This window comes from Piliocolobus tephrosceles, chromosome 7, assembly GCF_002776525.5.
Source record: "Piliocolobus tephrosceles isolate RC106 chromosome 7, ASM277652v3, whole genome shotgun sequence".
NCBI lineage: Eukaryota > Metazoa > Chordata > Mammalia > Primates > Cercopithecidae > Piliocolobus > Piliocolobus tephrosceles.
In genome coordinates this window covers 70,722,124-70,750,084 of record NC_045440.1, presented here as the reverse complement: position 1 = coordinate 70,750,084, position 27,961 = coordinate 70,722,124, and the positions used below count along the sequence as shown (strand labels likewise).

Here is a 27,961-nt window from a genome sequence, read left to right as displayed (position 1 = left end):
TCTTTCTTTCTTTCTTTCTTTCTTTCTTTCTTTCTTTCTTTCTTTCTTTCTTTCTTTCTTCTTTCTTTCCTTTCTTTCTTCTTTCTTTCTTTCTCTCTCTCTCCTTCCTTCCTTCCTTCCTTCCTTCTTTCTTTCCTTTCCTTTTCTTTTCCCTCTCCTTTCAATTCCTTTCTTTTTTCTTTTCTTTCTCTTTTTTGAGACTGAGTCTTGCTCTGTTGCCCAGGCTGGAGTGCAGTGGCACAGTCTTGGCTACTGCAGCCTCTGCCTCCCAGGTTCCAGCGATTCTCCTGTCATAGCCTCCTGGGTAGTGGGGATTACAGGCACACACCACTACGCCTGTCTAATTTTTGTATTTTTAGTAGAGATGGGGTTTCACCATGTTGGCTAGGCTGGTCTCAAACTCCTGATCTCAGGTGATCCACCTGCCTTAGCCTCCCAAAGTGCTGGGATTACAGGCGTGAGCCACAGTGCCTGGCCTGTATGTTTAACTTTCTAAGAAACTACCAAATTGTTTTCCATCATGGCTGTACTTTTTTGCGTTCCCACCAGTGATGTATGAGAGTTCTAGTTGCTCCACATCCTTGCTACTACTTGATATGGTCAGTCTTTCTAATTTTAGCCATTCTAGAGACAGTAGTATCTCATTGCTTTTATTAGCACTTACGCAAAGATCAATGGTGTTAAATATGTTTGCATAGGATATTTTCCATCTTAATACCTTCTTTGGTAATACAGCTGTCCAAAATTTTTGCCCTTTCTCTATCAGTGTTTTAATCTTCTAATTATTGAATTGTAAGAACTCTTTAAGTATTCTGGGTATGAGTCTTTGCAAATATTTTCTCCCAAACTTTGGTATTGCCTTTCTAAAAAATAGATTTTAATCTAGGTGTAGCTTTTTAGGTTAAAAAAGATATTTTTTTTAGAGTTTTGGGTTCACAGAAACATTGAGAGAAAGGTACAAAGATTTCCCATGTATTCCCTGCCTCACACATGCATAGCCTCCTCCATTATGGAGAGTCCCACCAGAGAGGTACATTCATTGTAAGTGATGAACTTACATTGCCACATCCTTGTCTTCCAAGATTCGTAATTTACATTAGGATTCATTCTTGGTGTACCTCTTATGGGCTTGCACAAATGTATATGATGTATCTCCGCTGCAATTATCATTTCATTCTCCATATAGGTCTCACACTCTTTTTAGGAAGGGGCATGGCCCTCTTTTTCACTCATAATATTTAACATAAGATATTTTAAAAGTATAACTTACCAAATAACTATGATTGATTAATGATTAGGGAATAGGGTGTTTTGGGTAATTCCAATTATCTGACAACCAGATATGCAAATTCCATTTTCTAAGACTTTGGTAACAAAAAAAAATACAGTTAACCATAAAATTGACATCATCATCATCCTCCTTTTGTGAAGATACCTTTTTTAATTTTTAAAATTTAAAAATTAAAATTAAAATTTAAAATTTTTATTTTTAAGAAATTATTTAAAAAAATTTTTGTGGGTACAGAGTAGGTGTATATGGTTATGGAGTACATGAGATGTTTTGCTACAGGCATGCAATATGAAATAAGCACACAATGGAGAATGGGGTATCCCCTCAAGCATTTATCCTTTGAGTTACAAATAATCTAATTACATTTTAAAAGTTATTTTAAAATATACAATTAAGTTATTATTGACTATAGTCATCCTATTGTGCTATCAAATAGTAGGTCTTATTCATTCTTTCTATATTTTTTTGGTACCCATTGATCTGAAGACACTTTAAAGTCTGGTATGGTCTCAGAATAGTAATTTTAACTATAAAGTCATATATAATAATAGAAGTAACAATAATGATCATTGTTATAGCTGACATTGATGAGCATTTAGTGTGAAGGGCTTTATGTACATTGTCTCTTTTACTGCCCTCAGTAACTCTTGGAAGCAGATAAATTATGATCTACTATTTATAGATGAGGAAGCACATCCAGTGGGATTAAGTAACTTGTCTAGGATCACAGAGCCAGTCCCTGATAGAGACCTACACAGACATCTGATGCTGAAGCCAGTACTCTTTTTTTTTTTTTTGAAGCCAGTACTCTTACAAACCTCTTGAATATGAGTTGAGTCATAATTGCCCTGAGTGAACTGAATATTACTTAAAAACTTTTTAAAACAAAATGCCTCCTATTAGATGGGTCATTTGGTACTTTTGTCTTTTTCATAAGAGTAGACTGTAGACTACTCCACCTTTCCAAATGAGAATTTTTTTCTACTACTATAAATTGAAGTGTTGTGTGATAGAAAAAGTACAAAAAGCTTAGGCATGTTAACTTAGTAAGTAAAACTGTATTTACAAGTTATCTTTCTTATTGTTAGATAACAAAAATACAAGGATTACCTCTTTTGTTTTTTGTTTTTCTTTGAGACAGGGTCTTGCTCTTTCTCCCAGGCTAGAGCGCAGTGGCAAGAACATGGCTCACTGCAGTCTTGACCTCCTGGGCCCAAGATATCCTCCCACCTCAGCCTCCTGAGTAGTTGGGACCATAGGTGCATGCCACCACACCTGGCTAATTTTTTAATTCTGAAGAGATGGGGTCTTGCCTTATTGCCCAGGCTGGTCTTGGACTCCTGCAAGACCAAGCAATCTTCTTTCCCCAGCCTCCTGGGTAGCGGAGATTATAGCAATCTTCCCACCTTGATCTCCCAAGGTCTTGGGATTATAGATGTGAGCCACTGTGCTAGGCTGGATTATCTATTTTTTTCAAACTTTTAATATAATTTTTGATGTTTATTTATTTATTTATTATACTTTAAGTTCTGGGATACATGTGCAGAATGTGTAGGTTTGTTACGTAGGTATACATGTGCCATGGTGGTTTGCTGCACCCGTCAACCCATCATCTAGCTTTTAAGTCCCGCATGCATTAGGTATTTGCCCTAACGCTCTCCCTTCCCTCGTGCCCCAACCCCTGACAGGCCCCGGTGTTTGATGTTATCTATTCTTAATTCAGATGGATTTATTATATTATTTCATTGATGAAGTGGTGACAAAGGAAAATGCTTTAAGTTGTGATAATAGACTGGGTGCAGTGGCTCATGCCTGTAATCCCAGCACTGTGGGAGGCTGAGGCAGGCAAATTGCCTGAGGTCGGGAGTTCAAGACCAGCCTGACCAGCATGGAGAAACCCCGTCTCTACTAAAAATATAAAATTGGCTGGGTGTGGTGGCACATGTGTGTAATCCCAGCTACTTGGAAGGCTGAGGTAGGAGAATCGCTTGAACCTGGGAGGTGGAGGTTGTGGTGAGCCAAGATTGCGCCATTGCACTCCTGGGCAACAAAAGAGAAACTCTGTCTCCAAAAAAAAAAAAAAAAGTTAGGATAATCATAGTATCTACTACATAAGGTTGAAGTGAAGATTAAATAAGAAAATGCATATAAAGGCCTTAGCACAGTATCTTACAGACAACAAATGCCCAATATTACCTTATAGTAGCAGTCAATGACTGTTGACTTTGACTACTAATATGCCTCTGAATTCAAGAAAAAACTTTACGAGGAACCCTAGTGCAGTCAGCCTTACTTAAAGTGTACCTAGACTAATTACTGTGGATTGATGCAAAAAACAGAGTAGCATTAAAGGTGTCCTAAAGGATTTACATCACTCAAATGTCTATAAAATCCAATGGATGGCCATGGTGATGCCAATGACTGTGGGGACTTTGCACAAGACATTGTTCCAGTTGTGCCTCGGTGTTGCCCTGAACTTGGATCTTTCCAATGGAAATCTCGTTTCTTCAAGTGCCTGGAAAGCATAGTGTGTCACACAGATGCCTGTTTACCTGGAAGGTGCTTCCTGGCAGTGACTTAGCCTTCCCAGGAGATAAATTTAAGCTGCTCTTAACAGCTGGTATGCTCTTCTGAGGCTTCACCGTAATTACTGAAGTAAATGGCATGCAACATATTTGGCATGTATTTTCCAGATAATGTACATTTCCCTGCCATCCTTATAGAAACCAATTAGTGATGAAACTGGAAAAGAAAATCTAATAATGAGCTTCTTTTTCATTTAGAATGCTTTTAAGCCTCCTGCTACTAACAGCTCCAAAAATATTTTGAGATTTTCAGCTCTTATGTGATTTTTTTTTTCAGTAGCAGAGTCCTGTGTGCTTCTTTTTTATTTGAATAAATTTATGGGGTACAGGCATAATTTTATGGTGTTTTGGGTAATTGGGTAATACCATGTATAAATGGCATAGTGATGAAATTAGGGCTTTTAGGGTATCCATCACTCAAATAACATGCATTGTACCCGTTACGTAATTGCTCATCATCCACCACCCACCCTTACCCTTCCGAATCTCCATTGTCTATTATTCCACAATCTACATCCATATGTACACATTATTTAGCTCCCATTTATAAGTGAGAACATGTGCTATTTGTCTTTCTGTGTCTGGCTTGTTCCACTTAGGATAATGGACTCCAGTTCCATTCATGTTGCTGCAGAAGATATAATGCTATTTTTTATGGCTGAATCGTATTCCATTGTGTATATGTACCACATTTTCTTTATCCAGTTCTCCATTGATGGGCACTTTGGTTGATTCCGTATCTTTGCTATTGTGAATAGTGCAATGATGAACGTGTGAAGGCAAATATCCCTTTGATATATTGGTCTCCTTTCAGTTGGGTAGATACCCCAGTAGTGGGATTGCTAGATCAAATGTTAGTTTTATTTTTAGTTCTTTGAGAAATCTCCATACTGTTTCCCATAGTGGCTATACTAATTTACATTCCCGTCAACAGTGTATAAGAGTTCTCTTTTTTCTGTATCCTTGCCAACATCTGTTTTTTTTTGGTCTTTTTAATAATAGTCATTCTGGCTGGTGTAAGATGATGTCTTATTTTGGTTTTAAATTGCATTTCTCTGATTATTAATGATGTTGGGCATTTTTTTCACATGGCTGTAGGCCATTTGTATGCCTTCTGTTGAAAATTATCTATTCATGTCCTTTGCTCACTTTTAAATAGAATTATTTTTGTTGTTGTTGAATTGAGTTCCTTATAAATTCTGGATATCAGTCCCCTGTTGTATATATGATTTTGCAAATATTTTCTTCTACTCTGCAGGTTGACTGTTCACTCTGTTGACTACTTCTTTTGCTGTGCAGAAGCTTTTTAGTTTAATTAAGCTTCTTATAATTAAAATTTTAATACTTTTTTGTGTTTTGGAGAAATGTGCCCTTAAATGAAAAGAGGACAGACTTTGGGTTCAGATAGAGTCAAGTTCTAATTTGGGTTCCACCACTTACTAATTGCTTATCTCCTTAACTTCTCAGGGACTCAGCTTTCTCATCTGTAAATTGAAAATGACAGTATGTTTTTTTCCATAAGAATGATAGTGTTGATGGCACAAGTAATGTGAAGCACCTAGTGTAGTTTCTGAATGGTAGTCATTAAATAACAGTTATGATTCTATTTCACTTCAGCATGAATTATAGTTCAATTAAAATACTGCTTTGGGTTTACGCCTTTATAAGTTGAACCTTTGAGATACTGCCTGCTTTGGAAAAATTGATTTTACAAGTAAATTTTCTTTTTATGCAAATAGTCTTTTGATTTCTATGCGTAATTTTATTCTACATAGTTAACATGTTAAAACTATAAACTTTATAGAGAAATGGCTTTTTCAGATATGCATCTAAACAAAAATTTACCCATACTTCTGTGGTTTAGAGTCATAGCTTAAATAATTATAACTACCTTATGGGTGAAAATTAAAATAAACAAATGTATGCAAACATTTTGCTGATACTTGGAACACAGTAAATGCTTAATAAAAGATTGCCATGGTTTATTATAATGGTCAGCAAACTTTTTATATAAAGGGTCAGATAGTAAATATCTTAAACTTTGTGGGCTGTACCATGTCTGTTGCAGTTGCTCAACTCTGCCATTTTGGTATAAGTAGCCATACACAATACATAAATGAATCCTTATAGCTGTTTTCTAGTAAAACTGTATTTACCAGATCTGCTGGTAGTTTGTTAACCCTTGACTTGTTATAATAGTTTGGCCTATAAGAAGTCATCTTGAAGTACTAGGCAGATCAATCTTACAGAAAATGGGAGGGTTGCTTTACAAATACTGTCCTGTACATACATTCCTCAGAGATTATTGATGTTCAGGATGTGTGAGGTGCCCCTGCAAGAAATGATATAGATATAAGAACAAATAAAACAAGTCCATTAACCTGTAAAGGCCTCCTTCAAGTTAAAAAATACTGATTTGTCCTAAGTATATACAAAGATAGTACATTTGATGGCTGGAGCATTGGTAGCTGAATACTATAAAGGTACTACTAATTCCCAAAGATATGTTTAATTTTTTGCTTATTTTAATATGGATTCAATTAGAAAAACCTGAAAATATGAAAAGTTATAAGGAAAACACCAAAAAACCCCCATTGTAATTTCACTAACCTGAGCTAACAACTTTTAACACATGGATGCGTTTCCTTCTAGTCTATTTTGTTTTTTTTAATGACTCTTTGGAAGCATATTTTACAGACCATGTTTACCTACTCTAAGTATACAACTCAGTGATGTAAATATATAGAGTTGTGCAACCACTTCCAGAATCCACTTTTAGATCTCTGGTCCTTCCTTTTGTTCCTGACATAAAATTGACATAAAATAAACTGTACATAATTAAATATACAATTTGAAAAGGTTTAACACATATATGCACACACACACAACCCATACATATATATAAATATGCAATAGTCCCTCATTGTCTGCAGGGAATACCCCCGAACCCCCAATGCATGCCTAAAACCTCATATAGATCTGAACCCTATATATACTGTCTTTTTCTATGTATACATACCTATAACAAAGTTTAATTTGCAAATTAGTCACAGTAGATTAACAACAAAAATAATAAAATGGAACAATTGCAAGAATATACTATAATAAAATTTATGTGAATGTGGTCTCTCTCTCAAAATATCTTATTCTACTTTACTCACCCTTCTTGTGGTGATGTGAAATAATAAAATATCTATGTGATGAGATGAAGGGAGATGAATGACGTAGGCACAGTTGACAGTTGTGGACAGTTGACCTTCTAACGACACTCAGAGAGGAAGGACCATCTGCTTCTGGCATCCAGTCATGACCACGTCGATGACTGGATGACAAGAGCAGACCATGTTGATGACTAATGCGTGGGTAGTACAGACAGTGTCAGGATGCGGGACAAAGGGAGGATTCACATCCCCGGTGGGGACAGAGCTGAACAATGTGAAATTTCACCAGGCTACTCAGAAAGGTGTGCAATTTAAAACTTAAGAATTGTTGATTTTTGGAATTTTCCGTTTAATATTTTTGGACTGCAGTTGGCTGTGGGTAACGAATACATTGGAAAGTGAAACTAAGAGTAAGTAGGGACTACTACTACCACCATGACCACACACACACACACACACACACCCACCCACCTGAGTGAAGCCATCACCACAATCAAGATGGCAAATGGATCCAGATCCAACATTGCCAAGAGCGTTCTTGGGCCTGTTTTAAATTTCTCCTTCTGCCTGGCCTCCTCAGTCCCTGGGTAACACTGTTCTGGTTTCTTATTACTATGGGATAGCTAACATTTCCTAGAATTTCATAAATTGAATCATCCAGTGTGCACTCTTTTATGTCTGCTTTCTTTCACTCAACATAATTATTTTGAGATTTCTCCACATTTCAGCAACTATCGATAGTTCATTTCTTTGTATTGCTAAGTAATATTCCATTGTATGACCATACTACAATTCGTTATCCTTTCATCTCTAGACAGATGTTTTGGATGTTTCCAGTTTTTCACTTTTTCAAATAAGGCTTCTATGAACATTTGTATGGACATATGTTTTTATTTCTTTTGTGATCATACCTGGGCATGGAATGATTGAATCATGTGATTTGTATATGTTCGACTCCATAAGACACTACTGAAATGTTCTCCGAAGTGGTTGTACCAATTTTACATTCCCACCAGCAGGGTATGACATTCTAGTTTGCATCACATCCTCAAGAACACTTGGTATGGTCTGTCTTTTTAATTTTAACCATTCAAATAGGTGTTTAGTGGTATTTCATTGTGGTTTTAATTTGCACTTTTCTGACGACTAATGATGCTGAATCTCTTTCATGTGCTTATTTTCCATTTATGTATCTTTTTTGGTAAAGTACCTGTTCAGAAATATTTTCCACAATTGTTTCCTGCTAGATGTTTGTTTTTTCTGTGGTTTGTTTCTTTTTTTGAGACAGGGTCTCACTCTGTCGTTCAGGCTGGAGTGCAGTGGCATCATCATGGCTCACGGCAGCCTCAAACCCCTGGACTGAAGTGATACTCTCACTTCAGCCTCCCAAGTAGCTGGGACTACAGGTGCATGTCATCACGTTCAGCTAATTTTTGTATTTTTTGTAGAGATGCGTTCTTGCTATGATGCCCAGCTGGTCCTGAACTGAGCTCAAGCAATCCGCCAGCCTTGGCCTTGCAAAGTACTGAGATGACAGGTCTGAGCACCCAGCCAAGTCTTTTTTTGAAGGTTTATATAATCATGACCACATTATTAAAAAAATTTTGTATCCTTCATTTTCACTTAAATTTAAAAATAAATATTTCTTCAAGCTATAAAAACTCCTCATAAACATTAAAATTAATAGCCACATTGTGTCTCAAAATTTAGTTAACAATCACTTTATTATTAATGTTGTTTCTATTGTATACATAATATATTGATAAATGTTACTATGATATATATATATGGGAATTACTGTCCAAAAGCTTGATCGTGTAACTTTGTACCAGCAGTGGATAAGAAAAACTAACTCACTGATTTTGTTTCTGCACTGAGTGTTATTTCAGTCTTTGTGAGTTTATTAAATTAGAATTGCGTCTTATTGTTTGCAACTTTTTTTCTTTTTCTTTTTTTGAGACGGAATCTTGGTCACCCAGGCTGGATTGCAGTGGCACAATCATGGCACAAACTGCAGCCTAGTCTGCTGGGCTGGAGCCATCTTCCTGCCTCAACCTCCCAAGTAGCTGGGACTACAGGCATGCACCACCACACCTGGCTAATTTTTAATTTTTTTTGTAGGGAACTAGGTCTCACTATGTTGCCCAGGTTGGTGTCCAACTCCTGAGCTCAAGTGATCTTCCCACTGTGACCTCCCAAAGTGCTAGGATTATAAGCATGAGCCACTGTGTCCAGCTGCAGCTTCTATTTCTTTGATAACTTGTGAGGTTAAAGTTTTTCACTTTATGTTTTGATAAGTCCCATCCATTTTCTGTTTGTGTTCTAAGGGGATTCATTCTTAACTTTTTATGAAAATGGTTTTGCTCCAAAATATACTTTAAAAAATTTGGCCTGATATTTTTCATGCCTTCCTGATAACACCCTGTGCTCCTTCTTGAGGATCTGATCAAGTGTATAGACAGTGGTCACTCACAGGTGGCAATCTGATTCTTTTTATTATTACACTTTAAGTTCTAGAGTACATGTGCACAATGCGCAGGTTTGTTACATATGGATACGTGTGCCAATCCGATGTTTTAAAGCCACAGCACATTACACCTGTTCCCCTTCCATGCCCCAGATGCTAATTAAGCGTAACTGGCTGCTTCTTATACATTTGTATGTTCCCTTTTAGGGAACACATTATTCTCTTAATAATTTTCAAATTACTTTGAAAATATTTCTAAAGGAAGTTAGTGAATTTCAACCAACGATTTCTCTCTATGGCAGCGAGGAGAAAGCTCTCCAAATCTACTGAAACCCTCCTCCCCTCTCATTTGTGACCTGAGGTGCTCTCTGGATGTTTCAGCAAAGTGATAGACTATTCCCTGACTGCCATGGCAGCTGTTCTTTTGCTGTCAGGCCTGTGTCAAAATAACGGAATCACTTAAAATAAAAAAATTGCTGCTCAAAATAACTGAGATCAAAGGCCTCTTATCTGCCTGTGCTTGTGAGTGGAAGGAATGAGTTGGAATAATTTTCTTTAAATACAGTGCTCTGGTGCTTTAAAGCACTTTGGCTATTTTTCAGGGAATATGCAAGTTGAAAGAGAGTTGGTATCACTTTTGCGGTATCGTGGTGATGCACGTGGATTATTCTTCATGTCCTTTTGTTATCTGCAGTGCTGTGTCACCAAACGCATGCAAGAGGGTGGCCTCCTATCATTATGCCCCACACCAGGGTTAATAGTCATTTGAGGACTTAGGCATGTGCATAAAATGTTTTTCTGTGGCACCATCCTGGGTGCAGTCCCAGACCCTGAAACTGGACCTATATTAAGCTTGTAACCTTAAACCGCTGTGGGCACAGTTTTCAGCAGGGTTCACTGCCGTGTGTGGCAGCTGAGAAAGTGGGTTACACACCAGAGGGAATATGGGGGAGCCATGGGCAATCAGCAGTGAGCTGGGGGTGGGGTGTGACTTGGAATCAGAGGGTGATAATTTAGAGACCAAGTTCAAATTGGTCAAAGGGAACAGTAAATCCAGGTCAGTTATAAGGAGACTCTGAGAACCCAGCAAACCCACTTGGAGATGGTGGTGGCCTGTGGAGGGCCTGGAGAAGGCATGAGTCAGGGATCTGTGACTGTAAACCATAGGAACCAACTCTGTAAATCAAAGACTCTATTGGGGTGGGATTGGGGGAGGTATAGATGCTTGCTGTGACAGGGCAGCCCTGAGGGTCTAGCACCAGGAGCCTATGGATGACTCTTCAAGGCTCTGCTGTAAGGACGAAGCTGCAGCTGCTTCTGTTATTTCACCCAAGATTCAAAGTCCATGTCTTCATCCCTTCTCCATTCAATAAAGGCTTATTAGTGCTTACAATCAGCACTGCTTAGGCACTGATAATGCATCAGTGAAGAAAAACAGTCCTTGTTCTCAATGAGCTGACATTCCAGTGGGAGAGGCAGATAATGAACAAATATATAAAAGCATGCAGTGCAGTGATACGCACCTTAATGAAAACTGCAGCAGGGTGGGTGACAGCGGGATGGAAGCAGGTGGCAGGTGCCATGTGTAGATGTGTGGAATACGGTGGCTTCTGTAAGGGATAATATTTGGGCAGAAATCTGGAAGAAGTAAGGGAGTGAGTGAGCTGTGGGCATCTGCAGAAAGATCTTCCAGGAAGAAGGGCATCTGAGCGGCCTGGGTTGGTCACCTGTCTTCTGATGAATCATGGAGGATGGGGCCCCATGAATGATGGGCTATCAAAACTGTGTGCAACAAGGGTGGCCCCCAAAGGAAAATGGAATTGCTTTTACTACAGAAATTCAGTAGTCAGAAAGAAAAGATGTCCACCACAGTTGAGGGTGGTCGTTCTTTCACTGAATTCCGCCCCAAAACAGAGAGAATAAATAAGGGGAATTGTTTCCACTTCCAAGAGATGGGGACAGCAGGAATGAGGTGGACAGACAGGCCTTGGACAGCCTCTGGTACTGTGGACTCTCAATTGAATCCCAATGACTGGTGCAAAAGCAGAGAGGGAAGAGGGTATGGGAAGAAAGATACAAGTGTTCAGGAGACCCAGACGAGTGCCCGGACTCCCCGTTCTAGATGCTGGAGCCTGCTGTCAATAGCACAGTGGACGTGACTTGTTCTTCTCCTGTCTTCTGAGAAACAACAGAAAACCATTTCCAAATGCCATTACGTGGTAGGGGAAGCCAGTTCTGTGCTACCATCACCCTCTAGGGCACTCAGAGAAGAGGGGCTGGCAACCTGCACACAGCTGTGTATGCATCGAGGCCCCAAGATGGGACTAGGGTGCAGGTGGTGGTGGTCATTCTTCTCTGCCTCTCCCTGAGTGTGGTGAGTTGCAATTCTCTGAATATACCATGCACTTTCAAATCTGTGTGCCTTTGCCCACGTGTGCTGCTCAGCCTTTAGTACCCAGGGTCCTTGAAGCCTTCTCTGTCCTCCCTTCCCAACTAATTACAATGCATCATTCCTTTCCCACAGTCCACAGCATATTATTGGTGCTTGTTGCACCTATTCACTGAACCTTGGATCATAGTGAGTTTTACATGTTTCCTTCCTGGAAAAAAATGCATCAGTTTGATTCACCTTTGCGATGACCCCTCCCTGTCCCAGTGCCTTACATCACAGAGTGCATGGATGAGTGGATGATCTCTGAACTTGCAATGTGAATCTTTATTCAATCTTTTAGGGCATGAGGCCAGGAAGTAGGTGACTATGCAGCCCTACATGATGCTGGTTTTGACTGGGTCCCTCAGTTTCCCAGGTCCAGGAAGGCCCATGTCTGCCTGGCTGACCACTGTTAGGAACTCCAGAATCATTTCTTCTCCTTCCTTTTTCCTTTCCTTTCCTTTCCTTTCCTTTCCTTTCCTTTCCTTTCCTTTCCTTTCCTTTCCTTTCCTTTCCTTTCCTCTCCTCTCCTTTCCTTTGCTTTCCTTTCCTTCTCTTTTCTTCTCCCTTCCCTTCCCTTCCCTTCCCTTCCCTTCCCTTCCTTTCCTTTCCTTTCCTTTCCTTTCCTTTCCTTTCCTTTCCTTTCCTTTCCTTTCCTTTCCTTTCCTTTCTTTCTTTCTTTCTTTCTTTCCTTTCCTTTCTCCTCCCTCTCTCCTTTTTCTCTTTTCTTTTCTTTTCTCTCTCTCTGTCACCCAGGCTGAAGTGCAGTGGTACAATTATAGCTCACTGCAGCCTCAACCCCCATCACCCCACGGGCTGGAGGGATCCTTCCACTTCAGCCTCCTAAATAGCTGGGACTAGAGGCATGTGCCACCACACCTGGCTAATTTTTAAACTTTTTGTAGAGACGAAGTCTCACTGCGTTGCCCAGGGTGGTCTTCAACTCCTGATCTCAAGTGATCCTCCTGCCTTGACCTCCCAGAGTGCTGGGATTATATGCCAGAATCATTTCTTGTGATTCAGGGACATAGGTTTCCAGGCAGGTTGAATTATTTAATATAGATTTTAGAGTTCAGAGAGTTGTTCCCCGAGGTTGCAGCTGACTCCATGGAACAACCCTGTTTGAGATAATCCCTGATGCAGCCTTGTTGGGTTTTTGTGGTGAAGAGGGAGGAACGTCTCTGAATTCTACCAGGAATAGGGGAGGCAGCCTTGATAAGTGGTGAAGTAGCTCCCGGAGAATGTTGCAGGGTGCAGTTTCTCCCCATCTCTGGAGCAGCCATTGGGAAGGTCAACTCATAGGACCCTCCCCAGGGCCAGGCTGGAGCTGAATAAAGAACCCTCTGGCTCGTCTTAGTGTCAGCAGTTATTCATCAGAGAACTTGGATTAGAACTCACATTTCTCGTTACTGGATAATGTGAGAGAGCAAGCATAGGTTCCAGCTAATCCAACATGCCATGTGCCGAGTGAGCTCGAGTCCTGGAGAAAATGAACTCTAAGCCTCTCAGGCTACCATCCTTCACCCACTGTACAAGCCCGAGGGGCAGCTGGGGCAGCAGCGACAGAGACCTCTCAGCGAGATATGCCCAGAAGAGGTGTGATGCTGCGATCATGAGTAATCACCAAAACTGATCACAAAATAAGAACCACATAAGAGAAGAGTAAGATAAACACTCTTAAACAAGATAACGTAAGAAGACTAAAAAGGAAAGAAAAACCATTCAGCACTAAAAATAAGGTAAAATTAAGGAATATAACAAAAGTTTAAAGTTCTAAAATCAAGATAATTGCTACAAATAAATTTAGCCTCATACGAACAGCACTAAAAAAGTAGGCAAACTTAAAAGTATGAGAGATAGAAAGTAAGAACACATTCAAAAGAAAAACATGAAAGTTAATTTTTAAAATATAACACCCCATGAAAATGTTTTAAAAGATAAAATACATTTAAAATGATGTAAGATCAGGTGGGGTGTGGTGGTTCACACCTGTAATCCCAGCACTTTGGGAGGGTGAGGTGGGCAGATCACTTGAGGTCAGAAGTTCAAGACCAGCCTGGCCAACATGGTGAAACCCCATCTCTAGTAAAAATGCAAAATTAGCCAGGCATAGTGGTGGAAGCCTGTAATCCCAGCTACTCAGGAGGCTGAGGCAGGAGAATCACTTGAACCCAGGAGGCGGAAGTCGCAGTGAGCCAAGGTTGCACCACTGCACTCCAGCCTGGGTGACAAGAGTGAAACTCAGACAAGAGTGAAATAAAATAAAATAAAATAAAATAAAATAAAATAAAATAAAATAAAATAAAATAAAATAGTAAGATCAAAAGCTAAAAGTGAAAGAGAGATTAGAGTATAATAAAGGTTAAATCTGCAGGAGAAAGTTAAAAATGTGATGGTAAATGGGATTAAAAATAGCAGTTAATGTGCTTTAATGTCAAAAGCAGAAGTGATCATAGAATAAGGGGAAGAGTCATTTAAGAAGAAAATTAAATACAAGTTCTGGTAAGGTCCAGGAGCTTGGGGCAGATCAGTACAGGAAACACTGGTGGGGGACGGGCAGCGAGGAGGCAGCTAGGAAGCTGTGGCAGGGCCAGGCTTCTCGAGAGCCGCCTCTCGGCTGGGGTAGCTGTGATGTCCGAGGCCAGGGTAAGCTGGGGAGCTGGCTTCCCTTTATGGAAGGCGGCCTTTTCGGAAGGGTCTGAACATATCAGAAGCCCTTCCCATCATAAGCTGTGGCTTCTTAACTCCACGAAAGTACACAGCTGAGCTAGGAATGATTTGCAGCAGGGGTGGGGTGTGTATATGTGGGTGGGTGTTGCAATCTTTACGTTGGGATCTGCTTCATTAAAAAAAATTTAACTAATTAATTAATTATAAAATAGACGGAGTCTCACTCTGTTGCCCAGGCTAGTCTTGAACTCGTGGGCTCAAGTGATCCTCCCACTTCAGCCTCCCGAAGTGTTGGGATTACAGGTGTGAGATACCGTGCCCGGCCGGGATCTGGTTCTTTGCAGCATATGCATAATAAAGCTTCAAATAGGTCATACAATCTTCAGAGCAATAATCTCAGCTAGATATTTGTAACAGCATAAAGCTGGCATCCATAGGGGAGTATTCTATGACGTATCAGATAACCACATCATGAGGCAGCATTTAGACACAGCAAATGTTATAGAAGAATACTTACTGATACAGAAAAAGCTTGAGATAGTTACACAAGAAAACAACTATAGAACAATAATTACTGTGTAATTCTAACTATTTAAAAAGTTTATACAGTAGATGAACATATGAATAGTACAAAATATTTATTACTATTGTTAATATGGTATTATTTGGGTAGTAGAGATTATGCTGATTTTTTAAAATTATTTTTTGTGCTCTTGAGAGTTCTCCCTAAATGAATCCATCTTATATTTAGTAATCTTTAGGAAAAACCCTAAAGTTTAATTTAAAATAATTATAGAAACAGGCATAGACACGCACATGTTCAACTCCAGAAAGATACCTTGCACTAGTCCCTCTGCAAGGAAAGAGAAGCTGGATGTTCTCTTTCCCAACTCCCATCTCCCCCGCCTGTCACAAAAACCACTTCCTGAATCGAAAATAGTGACTCCAGAAGAGATAACTTATTAAGATAACCTAAAGGTGTTAAGTATGTCATGTATTAAATAATGTATGTATGTGATCTACACAAAATTAATATTTAATAATATTTATTAGAGAACTAATAGGTAATTATTCAACAAAAAAATCCAACTTAGTATGTCTTCAATGTTTATTATATTAAGCATGTTACATGCATCATCTTATTAGGGCTCAGAGAGAGTAACTTTTGACATGGCACAGGTGTGGGCGCGGGGGTCTGATCTAATCTGAGGATGTTCACTTCAGTGCTTCCTGTGTCAATAGTTCAGTATTTTAGGTTTTGGGGCAGATTCAGAAAAGTGTGATTCATGTTGCCTGCCCTCAGAGTCTGTCTAACCTAGCTGGAAAGATGAAAAAAAGTGGCGAATGGGTGTGTAGTCATAATACAACAACATAATACAGTGGGCAGTGCAGATAATACTTGATGTGAGTCCCTAGGACAGACATTCCTGTGGCCTGTGTGGGTCAGGTGAGGCCTCAATGAAGCACTGGGCTTTCAAGGATGGGGAATGTAGCCCATGTGGGTCACTGAGCTAGCTCTAGGTCAAGTGTACATAGGATGTTCTGGAGAAAGAATGACCATGGGACCAGCAGACCCTGGGGACTCGGTCAAGCCTGAAGGGATGGTACCACAAAATGCCAGTTTGCTGACTGAGTGAACGAGGTGGAAGCACAGTCAGGAGAGAAATCATGTCCGAGGCCGAGGGAGGCAGGCTGTGGTCCTGGTGAGGACAGACATGTTAGATGAGCAGTGAAGTGATAGCAAGAGAAAGGAAAGAGGAATGACATGGTTGCAGGTGGGTTGGTATCTGCTAGGGACTGAATTGTGTCCCCCAAGGATTCATATGTCAAAGCCTTGACCTCCAGTATGATTGTATGTGGAGAGGGAGCCTATAGGGAGGTTGTTAAGGGGAGATGAGGTCATGTGCCTGGTCCCAAATCTATAAGGTCCTTATAAGAAGAGGAAGAGACGCCAGAATGCTCTCTCCCTGCTTGTGTAGGGAGAGGAGGACGCAGCAAGATGGTAGTCATCCACAAGCCAGGAAGACAGGCCTCCTCAGAAGGCAGTGCTGATGGCACCTTGATCTTAGACTCCACCCTCTTAAACTGAGGAAATCAATGTCAGTTTCTTAAGCCACCCAGTGTGTGGTATTTTGTCATGGCAGCCTGAGATGACCAATACAGTCTAAATCTATATAAGTCTAAGTCTGTGACTATGGGCAAATAATGAAATAACAGGCATTCCTTTGATGTGTAACCTGTACATCTTGCCACGGTTGGGAGGAGGTACATCCAGACAAAGGTGGAACCAGAGACATAGGATAAGAAATAAGGGGCATGGTCATTCTTTTGATCATGGTATGTAATCAGTCCATAAAAAATTCATATTGAATGCCTCCCATGTCCAAAGAGGCAAGGTCTTACTCCGTTGCACAGGCTGGAGTGCAGTGGAATGATCATGACTAATGCAGCCTTGACCTCCCAAACTCAGGTGATCCTCCCACTTCAGCTGGGACTACAGGTGTGTGCCACCATGCCTGGCTAGTATTTGTATTTTTGGTGGAGATGGGGTTTTGCCGTGTTGGTCAGGCTGGTCTCCAACTCCTGACCTCATGATCCACCTGCCTTGGCCTCCCAAAGTGCTGGGATTACAGGCATGAGTCACCGTGCCTGGCCTAAAACAGCTTATTCTTATATAGCCTGTGTGCCAGGCTATTATATACCTGTGTCCACATGCTTTACAGGTATTAGCTCCTTTCATGCCTATGATAACCCTGTGAGTCAATACTTCTACCATCTCAGCTTTAGAGATGAGGAAATGGGCTCAGAGAGCTTAAGCAACTTGCTCAAGGTCCTAAGATTGTTGAGAATTGGAGCTGAGATTTGAACACATGATTTTGGAGTCTGTGCTTTATCCACTATGTAGTACTAGGGAGGGTGTGATTCCTGCTGTCAAGGATGCAGAGCTTCTTGAAAAGATAAGAGATAACTATTTGACAGGATAAATAGAAATAAAAAGTAGGGCACATTTAATCTCAAATGAATGGAATGATTTAGCGTCCTCTCAGAGGGGAGTGGGCACTGCATTGCCTGTAAGATAATCCAATGGGGTGCAGGAAGGACAGATTGGAGCTTCTATTTATATTTATATTACTGGTTCATTGAATAGCCCAAACTTCCAAGTTCTTCATCAAAAGAGAAAACCAGTGTAATCAGATCTGATGGGACACGGTCAAAAAACATGAATTTATCAACTTCACCGCATGAAATATGGGTTGATAGTTGCTGTTCTTAGCTAAGATGTCAGGAGCTGGTGTACACTGAGGAAGAGTTTCATCATGACATCTACTGTTATTCATGACAGTGGAGTGTTCACTGGCTGCATGGGAGCAGTGAGAGTAACGAGCGTGTGAGTGCAGAGGGCTGTGTGCCTCCTCCACGTGCAGGGCACTGGGGACACAGCAGTGAGCACCACTGACAAGCATCTCTTGAGGAGCTTATGTTCCAGTTGGAGAAGACAGATGATAAGAAAGATGGACAAAGGAAATATGTAGTGTTAGGTGGTGATACATACTAAGGAGAAAAATAAAGCGGGAAAAGGGGTGGTAAGAATTGGGGAAAGAGTCTTTAATTTTTAAATAAGGTGGCCACGTCAGGAGTCAGTGAGAAGGAACTGTTTGAGTAACTACCTGGAGGGAGTGAGTGAAGGAACCGTGTGGCCATGTGGCAGGAAAGAGCATTCAACACACACACACACACACACACACACACACACACACGTGCACATAGAGCAACTGCTAAGACCCTGAGGCGGAGACGTGCCTGGAAGGTTAAAGAACGAAGACACCAGTATGACTGGAGCCTAGGGAACGGGGAGTGATGAGAGGCGAAGCGGGGAGGTAAAGGAGAGGCTGCAAATGTGTCGGCAGGTCCCTGTAGCTACATGTGGGTTTCAGGCTGCGAGTGGGATGGGAAGGCACTAGAGGATGTGAGCCAAGAAGTGACCTGATCTGGCTTATGTTTCTAGAGGACATTAAGGCTGCTGTGTTGAAATACATTGTAGGGAAGTAATAAGGCTGCTGTGTTGAAATACATTGTAGGGAAGTAAGGGCAGAAGCCAGGAGACCAGCTGGAAGGCCTAGGGTAATTTTCCAGATGAGCCTGGACCAGAGTATTAGCTATGGAGGTGAGGAGAAGGGGCTGATGCTGGATATAATTTGATGGGAGAACCAACAGGATTTACTGATGCATTTGAAGTGAGTTGTGAGAGGGAGACTGATAGTACCTACACATCACACAGAAAACACTTCCATTCAAGATAAATGCTTAAAACCTTTTACTTCTAGAGATGCATGATGGAGTGTGAAGGCTGCTAGAATGGACAAAAAAGAGTCTACAGGGATTCTGAGGAGAAAGGCCACTCAGAGGAGGACAGTCAGGGGTGGACTTGATTGGACCTTGAAGAATGAATGGGTAGGATCCAGAGAGTTGGAAAGGCCCAGGCAGGGTATGGTGAGGTCAGCAAAGGAAGGGACCTGGTTCCTCCTAGGCCTGTGCTGATATTGGAGCCTGGAGTACAGGCTTTAGATCTTACAGTGTTAAGATAGAATGGTAGCAGGAGGCCAGTTTGTCCGGCACTTGAACTCCAGGTGGGGCAGTTTAGACCTTTACCTTCAGTCAGTAGGAATGACTGGGAGTTTTTGGCTGAGGGAATTGAGTGGTACGGGTTGGCTTCAACAATTTGTTTCTCTTGTAAGTTCTGACTGAGAACCACTGGTTAATCCACTAATGTTAGTGCAGTAACCAGAAAGGCTTCTTCGAGCCAGAAATACTTCTTCCCAGAGAATGACTTATTTACTAAATGGGACCAGGTCAAGAATTATATATGTATATGTGCCTCTGTGTGTGTGTATATATATATATAATACACACACAGAGTAATATACATATACACACATTCTTATATAACTGTAATATACAGTTATATATTCATATGTATACATATATAATTGCAATATAGAGTAATATATACACATATACACATATATGTAGGTGTATATGTATGCGTGTGTGTGTGTGTATGTATCTAAATACACACAGGCACACGTATACATACATATACATACACAGGCACACATATACATACATATATATACACACAGGCACACAGATATATATGGGAATGATTCCATTGGACTTGCTTGCTATATAATAGAAATAAATGTTTCTGGTTACACTGACAAATTTTAAAAAGCTTTATCTATATTTTAGGGAGTAGTTAGGGTTTTTTTTTGGTGAATGCTATTTAATGAATTTTCCTCTCACTGGATAATTGTGTGTCTGGCCAATACACATCCTGCACAATTCCACTTGCCACTCCAAGATGTTATCCTCAGGTGCCCCTGGCAAAAACAGTATGGCGGAAATACCCTTTTCCCTGTCTGTGTTTGTACGATAGCCTCTTTCATGCCAGAAGAACTATTTTGGGAGAATGATTCATATCACATTTTGGCCTCATTACAGTTTTAAGTTGTAAATGATGCCGGTTTGCCTGGAGGTGTAAACATAAGTGTTATCTTCATATGCATATGGGAATACCTATAACAGAAAAAGTACTTTCTATTATTGAGTTACAGTCTAGGCTATAAACAAAGAGATTAACAAGATCTTTATCAAAATTCTAATTTTATTGATGAGAAGCATACTTCCAAAGAGTACCAATTACTTGTGGCTCTGCCTCCATTCTCCATTTCCAATCACAGATGGAGAGTCAAAGAACTTAATGTCTTATTGTTATGAGCAGATGATTCTATAAAATAAACACTGTGCTTTCTCTTTTGAAATAGTGTGAGGAGTGAGAGCAGGTGTTAAATTACTGTCTTGCTGTTTGTGGTTAAAAGTAACAGGCGGTACAAAAATCATTCAAAGTGTATGTAGGTGTGAATGATAAAGTAAGGTGAAGCCATTCTAATTATTCCAGTTTGCTTTCTGGTAACTTTAAAGGATATGGCAAAGCTTCCTTATTTACTCAGTGGTTAACAATGTATGACGACATTGGAAATGAGGAGCACTTAACGTCTGAGTTTGTTACCAGGCCTAGTATACAACAGTGCCTTAACAGTGTTTATTGGCTGGGTGTGGTGACTCACATCTGTAATCCCAGCACTTTGAGAGGCTGAGGTGGGTGGATCGTGAGGTCAGGAGTTCGCAACCAGCCTGGCCAACATGGTGAAACCCTGTCTCTATTAAAAGTACAAAAATTAGCCCAGTGCGATGGCAGGCCCTGTAATCCCGCTACTGGGGAGGCTGAGGCAGGATAATCGCTTGAACCGGGGCGGCAGAGGTTGCAATGAGCCAAGATCACGCCACCGCACTCTCCAGCCTGGGTGACAAAGAATCCGTCTCAAAAAAAAAAAAAAAAAAAAGTGTTTATTGATTTGTCGCCAGATAACTGAGTTCAAATAGGAAAAAATTAGGTTTGGAATGTGGCTAGATTTTTCTATGATTCTCAAGGAATTACATACCCTATCTTAAAATTTTAAAATTGACAAAATATTACTTATTTTATAATTTTAAATTGTAAAAGTGAAAATTGAAAAATAAAAAATTAAAGGAATGCTAATGAATTTGTTGTTGTTTGCTATACATCCTTTTTTTTTTCTTTTGGAGTCTTGCTCAGTTTCCCAGCCTGGAGTGCAGTGGTGTGATCTTGCCTCACTACAATCTCTGTCTCTTAAGTTCAAGTGATTTTCCCACCTTGGCCTCCTGCGTAGCTGGGATTACAGGTGCACATCACCATGCCCGGCTGATTTTTGCATTTTTAGTAGAAATGGGATCTCACCACGTTGGCCAGGCTGGTCTCAAACTCCTGATCTCAAGTGATCCACCTGCCTCAGCCTCCCAAAGTTCTGGGATTACAGGGGTGAGCCACTGCACCTGGCCTGTTTTTTTGTTTTTTGTTTTTTTTGTTTTTTTTGAGATGGAGTTTGGCTCTTGTTGCCCAGGCAGGAGTGGGATGGTGTCATCTTGGCTCTCAGCAACCTCCACCTCCCAGGTTCAAGCGATTCTCCTGCCTCAGCCTCCCAAGTAGCTAGGATTACAGGCATGTGCCACCACACTGGCTAATTTTGTATTTTTAGTAGAGATGGGGTTTCACCATGTTAGCCAGGTTGCTCTCGAACTCCTGACCTCAGGTGATCTACCAGCCTTGGCCTCCCAAAGTGTTGGTATTACAGGCGTGAGCCACTGTGCCTGGCCTATATATGCCCATTTTGATGGCAAGTTTTTTGGATACAGTGACAACCTTTTTGATCCACTGATAGTGAGACATACTTTCCCCACTCCCTTGGGCATGTGCTTTAAAAAATTATTTTCTTGTTCATCTGTGGTTGGTGCTTTCTATTTGGAACTTTTGACCCCTGCCATTTAGGCAGATTTATTCATATTTGAGTAAGATTCTTCAATTAACAGTAAACCAAATGCATTGTAACATCTTATTTAATTTTAAAGTGGTGGTTTGAAAAAATATTAGCAATCTGAGGACACTTAAGCAGTTTTGTCAATTCAGCTGAATCCAGCCTCATAGCAAAATCTGGCCTTGAATTCCCTCATCCTGCTAGAATCTTCTAGCTATGATGAGTGACACTTACTTTTTTCTTTTTTTTTCTTTATCTTAGACATAAAAAAAAAATCTTCTCTTGGTTATTCAGTGACTGTCTCATTAACTAGCCTGGGTCTCTACTTCTAGAAATTAGAATTTAGTGGTTCTGGAGTGGGGCCCAAACACCTATATTAAAAAACAGGGCCGGGTGCCGTGGCTCATGCCTGTAATCCCAGTACTTTGGGAGGCCGAGGTGGGTGGATCACGAGGTCAGGAGATCGAGACCATCCTGGCTAACAGGGTAAAACCCCGTCTCTAAAAATACAAAAAACTGGCCAGGTGTGGTTGCCGGTGCCTGTAGTCCCAGCTGCTCGGGAGGCTGAGGCAGGAGAATGGCGTGAACCCGGGAGGCGGAGCTTGCAGTGAGCTGAGATTGCGCCACTGCACTCCAGCCTGGGCGACAGAGCGAGACTGTCTCAAAAAACAAACAAACAAAACAAAAGCCACCAAAAAAGCTCTCCCAATGATTCTGATGCTCTAAGAGGACAATGGGTAAATAAAGGGCAAGCTTCAAAACCAAGATGTAAACATGGACACAAATCTCTGAAGGTCCCTTTTTTTGAAAGTTAACTGGATTGAACTGTGACGTGTCTATGATATGACAGTGAAATGAGAGAACTCCTAACATGTAATGAAACGTCGCTGTATTTCACATTTCCCCTTCTGTCTTCTCAGCCATCATGTATGTCATGGGAGCACTTGGCCCTGCAGTGGGATATTTATTAGGCGGACTTCTTATTGGTTTTTATGTTGATCCCAGAAATCCTGTTCACCTTGACCAGAATGACCCTCGTTTCATTGGAAACTGGTAAGTTCTGTTCTCTAATTTTTAAGTTTCACTTCTTACTAACAATAGTTAAAATAATAGTACATTTGTATTTAAAATTTTTCCAATAGGGAGACAAAAAATAGCTGAAAGGTGTCTGGGAAAAGGGGTGACAGGCAGGATAATAACGTCCCAAAGAAAGCGACATCCTAATCCCCAGAACTTATAAATATGTTATCTTACATGACAAAAGGGACATTGCAAATGTGATTAAGGACTCTGAGATTATTTTAGATGACCTGGGTGGGCCCAACATAATCAAAGGAAAGAGCGAGGCAGGAGGGCAAGAATCAGGGAAGGAGATTTGCTGATTGAAGCATAGGTTGGAGTGATGTGCCTTGAAGATGGAGGAAGGGGCTGCCAGCAAAGAATACAGGTGGACTCTAGAAGCTGGAAAAGCAAGGAAATGGGCTCTCCCCCAGCCTCCAGAAGGCACGCAGCCCTTTCAACCATTTACACTTCTGACCTCCACAACTGTCACATGAATCAGATTGTGGTCCTGAAGCCACTTCTTATAGCAGGGAGCTTATACAGAGGGTTTGGGGACACTGGCTTAATCCGCATTCTTTAGGTTTGGGGTGCTTCCTTTATAGCAGAGTGAAGGAAAAGGACTGCTGTGCTGTGTGGGGACTTTCCTGCTGACTTTAATCATACCTTTCAGTATCTTTTCTGTGCTTTAAAGAAAAATACATTGTTTTCACTTTCTTATTGTATTTGTGTGTCTGCTTTACAACCCTCTCCCACTGCCTGGAATGCCAGTCCTGCTTTTCCATTGTCACACTCTCAGTCACCCTTTTTTCTTGCTAATATTTTGTTTCCTCACGTGTGCTAGAGATTTAGCTGCTTTCTCGCTTCCTAGGACTTAACTGTACTGCAAAATAAGTAATGCTTAGGACTCAGAATGAGAACTTCAACTTTGGATGTTATGTTATTTATCCAAATAACAGAGTCGTGTTTGAGTTCTTGCAGTCCTCAACTTGAACATGATAAGTTATTTTTTACAATTGCAAACACTAACTGAAAATAATGGTGTCCTGAATTCATTTCATGTGGGTTAGCAATATATATACATTGATAAGGCATTTTCACTTTATAGTAAAGAGAATACTTCAGTATTAGAAAAGATATGTGCCAAGTAATTACTCACTTTTTTTTGGAACATAGACACACATGGAGAAAGTAATTACTCTCTAAAGAGTATCTTAGAGTACTTTGTTTTCTCTGTGTTTCATTACATGATAATAACATTGTAACTCTGAGGTTGGTAGGAATAATGTTTAACACTATTGATTTTCAAAGCAGCTAACAGATATTAGTTGTTATACACACTTCCTATTTTCATAAGTAATGTTCTTTGAAGTTGGAAGTGTTATGTCTGGTAGAATTTTTAAATCATACAGAAAGGACTTCCCCTGTCAGCGTTAGGGAAGTAACACAGGAGTTTTAAGTTCTTGACTCATAGTGAAATTTTTGATCTTGTCTGTTTTCTTTCCAGTTCTGAAGTAAATCAGAGTAGAGACTTTTTTCATTGTCAGAAAACCAGATTAATTAACTCTATTTATGAACATCCAGCATATGTTCTGTGTTCTATTTAGAGGTCTTTAAGGAGGGCACAGTGACAGGGAAACATCTGGAGGGAAAGATGGGGAGAACCAACTCGGGTAGGGAGAAGGAGGGAAGGCAGGAGCTTTAGTCTTACCAGTGCTTTATGCTGTCTTTTGAACTGTTTTTAGGAGATGTTAGTCCAGTTGGCAGCAAAATTGAGAGATGAGGGCTGGGTATGGTGGCTCATGCCTGTAATCCCAACACTTTGGGAGGCCAAGGCAGGTGGATCACTTGAAGGTCAGGAGTTTGAGATCACCCTGGCCAACGTGGCGAGCCTCCATCTCTACTAAAAATACAAAAAATTAGCCAGGTGTGGTGGCACATGCCTGTAGTCCCAGCTACTCAAGAGGCTGAGGCAGGAGAATCGCTTGAACCTGGGAGGCGGAGGTTGCATTGAGCCGAGATCGCGCCATTGCACTCCAGCCTGATGAGACTGTATCTCAAAATAAATAAATAATAAATAAATAAAATTGAGAGATGAAGAGTATAGACCCTGAAGCCATATTCCCCTGGGTTTAAACCCTGGTCTGCCACCTAATACCTACGTGACATTGGGGAAGTTACTCTGTGCCTCAGTTTTTATAATCCATAAAAGAAGGTAGTTATGGTACTTATTATCATAGGGTCATTGTGAGGAATGAATGAGTTTACATGTCTGGCACTCTAAGTTGTTCCTGCTGTATAGTATGTGTTAGCTATTCAGTCCTTTGAATTTAATCAGCGCTGAAGTAATTTTACCCATTTTTAATGGCTCAATGTTAGTTCTACACATGATAAAGATTGTCATTATAGAAATATATAATGAGGTTCTCTTTAAACACGAATTTGAATTTTATTGAGTAACTGCTTGTAACAGACTTCTACCTTGAACAAAGACAGTTATTTGATGCAATGTTATTTTATATGATGTCTAGCAGCAGTGATAAGTTTTCAATAGGTATATGATGAGAGGGAGAAGATGGAAGGAAGGAATGAATAATGCTAAAATGTATTGGGTGCTTATTTTATGTCCAGCATTATACTAAGCTCTACAAACATTCTCATTTAAGCCTTGTAACAACCATAGGTAGTCACTGGTATTATGTGCATTTTGCAGCTGAGGAAATTGATGTTCAGGGAGTTCAATAATTTTCCATAGGCCTCAGAGTCAGTGACAGCTGGGAAAAGAAACTGACTCCAGAGCAGAGCTCTCAGTCCATTCTCTTACTGGCCCCCTTAGGGAATGGTCTCTGAGTCACGGTTCATGAAAGGGATTTAGGTAGCTTGGCTTTTCAAGTGTAGCTATTATTTATGTGTCTTTTTCCAACATGTACTGCACCCTTTCTTGTCTCACTCAGCTTTTCTCAGAGTCGTCTTTAGCATCATTATTATATCATGTGTTGTATCGATGTTATTTGAGACTGTTGAAGAATGTGAGTTGGTTTGCTCTGCTTTGAAGTGACTCCACACTTTAATATTATTTTTGTATTATTTTTATTTATTTGCTATATTTCTCCCCTTCCTGTTACGTACCTTTGCTTTGGGCTATTACAAGTAAATTTTTAATGTTTGCATATAATTTTAAGTCAATGGCTGGGGCTGGGATGGGCAGGGAGACTGAGTGCAATGCTATATAAAAAGCATGCCGGGTGCGGTGGCTCACACTTATAATCCCAACAGTTTGGGAGGCTGAGGCGGGCAGATCACTTGAGCCCAGGAGTTCAAGACCAACCTGGGCAACATAGTGAGACCTCCCCCAACTTCTCTATAAAAAAATAAAAAATTAGCCACTGTGCCTGTAGTCCCAGCTATTTGGTAGGCTGATGTGGAAGGATCACTTGAGCTCGGGAGGTCAAGGCTGCCGTGAGCCATGATTGTACCACTGCACTCCAGCCTGGGCGACAGAGTGAGGCACTGTCTCTAAAGAAAAAAAATCAAAATAAATAAATTAATTAATTAAAAAGCAAAGCAACTACAGAAAACTAGCTATCATGAACCGATTGCTAATTTGGGGACAGACATTTTATGATGTCCATCATAACATTGTCTTATTTAATTTCGATGATCCCCAAACATACTTATTACCCCTCTTGTAGATAAGAAGGCCAATTTGGAAAAGCAAAATAATTTTCCCAGGATCCTGTAGTAAGCAAGTGGTAAAGACAGGATACAAACCCAGGTCTGTCTGAAGCCACAGCCCATGAGTCGTCCCCTACACTACACTGTCTGCCCTCTTCTGGAGAGAGTATGAGAGCTCAGGGAGCTACAGGGATTCAGGGGACTGGAATGGAGAGGTTGCGGAGACTGGCTCCAGAGGCAAGTGAGCAGTGCCTGATGGGTAAGGACCTCGTAAGCAGCCAAGTAGTAAGAGGGGCCAGGCATCATCATAGCTATATTCTCTGTAGACAGAGGACCTTTTAAATTATTTTTATTTTTATTTTTGAGACAGAGTTTCACTCTTATTGCTCAGGCTGGAGCACAGTGGCAAGGTCTTGGCTCACTGCAACCTCCACCTCCTGGGTTCAAGCCTTTCTCCTGCCTCAGCCTCCCGAGTAGCTGGGATTACAGGCACTTGCCACCATGCCTAGCGAATTTTTGTATTTTTAGTTGAAATAGGGTTTCACCATGTTTAGCAGGCTGGTCTTGAACTCCTGACCTCAGGTGATCCACCCACCTCGGCCTCCCAAAGTGCTGGGATTACAGGCGTGAGCCACTGTGCCCAGCTGACCTTTTAAAAATCAAAACTGTCTCTTTTAATTTATTTATTCAGCAGATTTTTTTTTGAGTACCTAATCTGTGTCAGGCACTGGGCTGGTGGTTACATTCTGAATAACTGAGATTGCTGGAAGTCTGCCCCGAGCAAACTTCTCAAAATAAAGCCCTTTCCTGACTAGCTTAAAATCTTCATTTGATGTAACTTTAAATATCTTTGAAAATAGCACACTCAATTATTAATGACTAATTGTAGGAATCATTCTCTCAACTGTGACCTTTAGTAGCTGATAACAGCACTTTAATAGAAACTTATTTTACAAAATGAATTTTCACTTTGCAATGGATCTATATTCTTACTTGATTGAATTCAGTATTAATACTTATGACGCTACTTGCATTCTACTTACAATTGATGGGAATGTGTTGACTGTTTATGAACTTGGAAGCTTGAATGGCAGAGTTTGGAGGTGAGGAATCATAGTTAGAACGTGGCTACCCTGTTAGGGAGGGCCAGGGACCTCTGATTGCTAAGGAAATGTTGAAAGGGGACTGAGAAATTGACCCGCGGGGCATCATGCAGTCAAGAAGTCCA

At 40.6% G+C, this 27,961-nt stretch overlaps 1 protein-coding gene across 3 annotated transcripts in view; it reads left to right on the top strand.

The window, feature by feature from the left end:
- The window catches only part of SLCO5A1 (solute carrier organic anion transporter family member 5A1), a 161,609-nt gene that overhangs the window by 44,777 nt on the left and 88,871 nt on the right, over positions 1-27,961 (top strand). For all 3 annotated transcript variants that reach the window (XM_023222393.1, XM_023222394.1, XM_023222395.1), the window contains one exon: positions 22,920-23,052. In XM_023222393.1, coding sequence (XP_023078161.1) covers positions 22,920-23,052 — 133 coding nt within the window. The remainder of the gene's footprint in view (positions 1-22,919; positions 23,053-27,961) is intronic.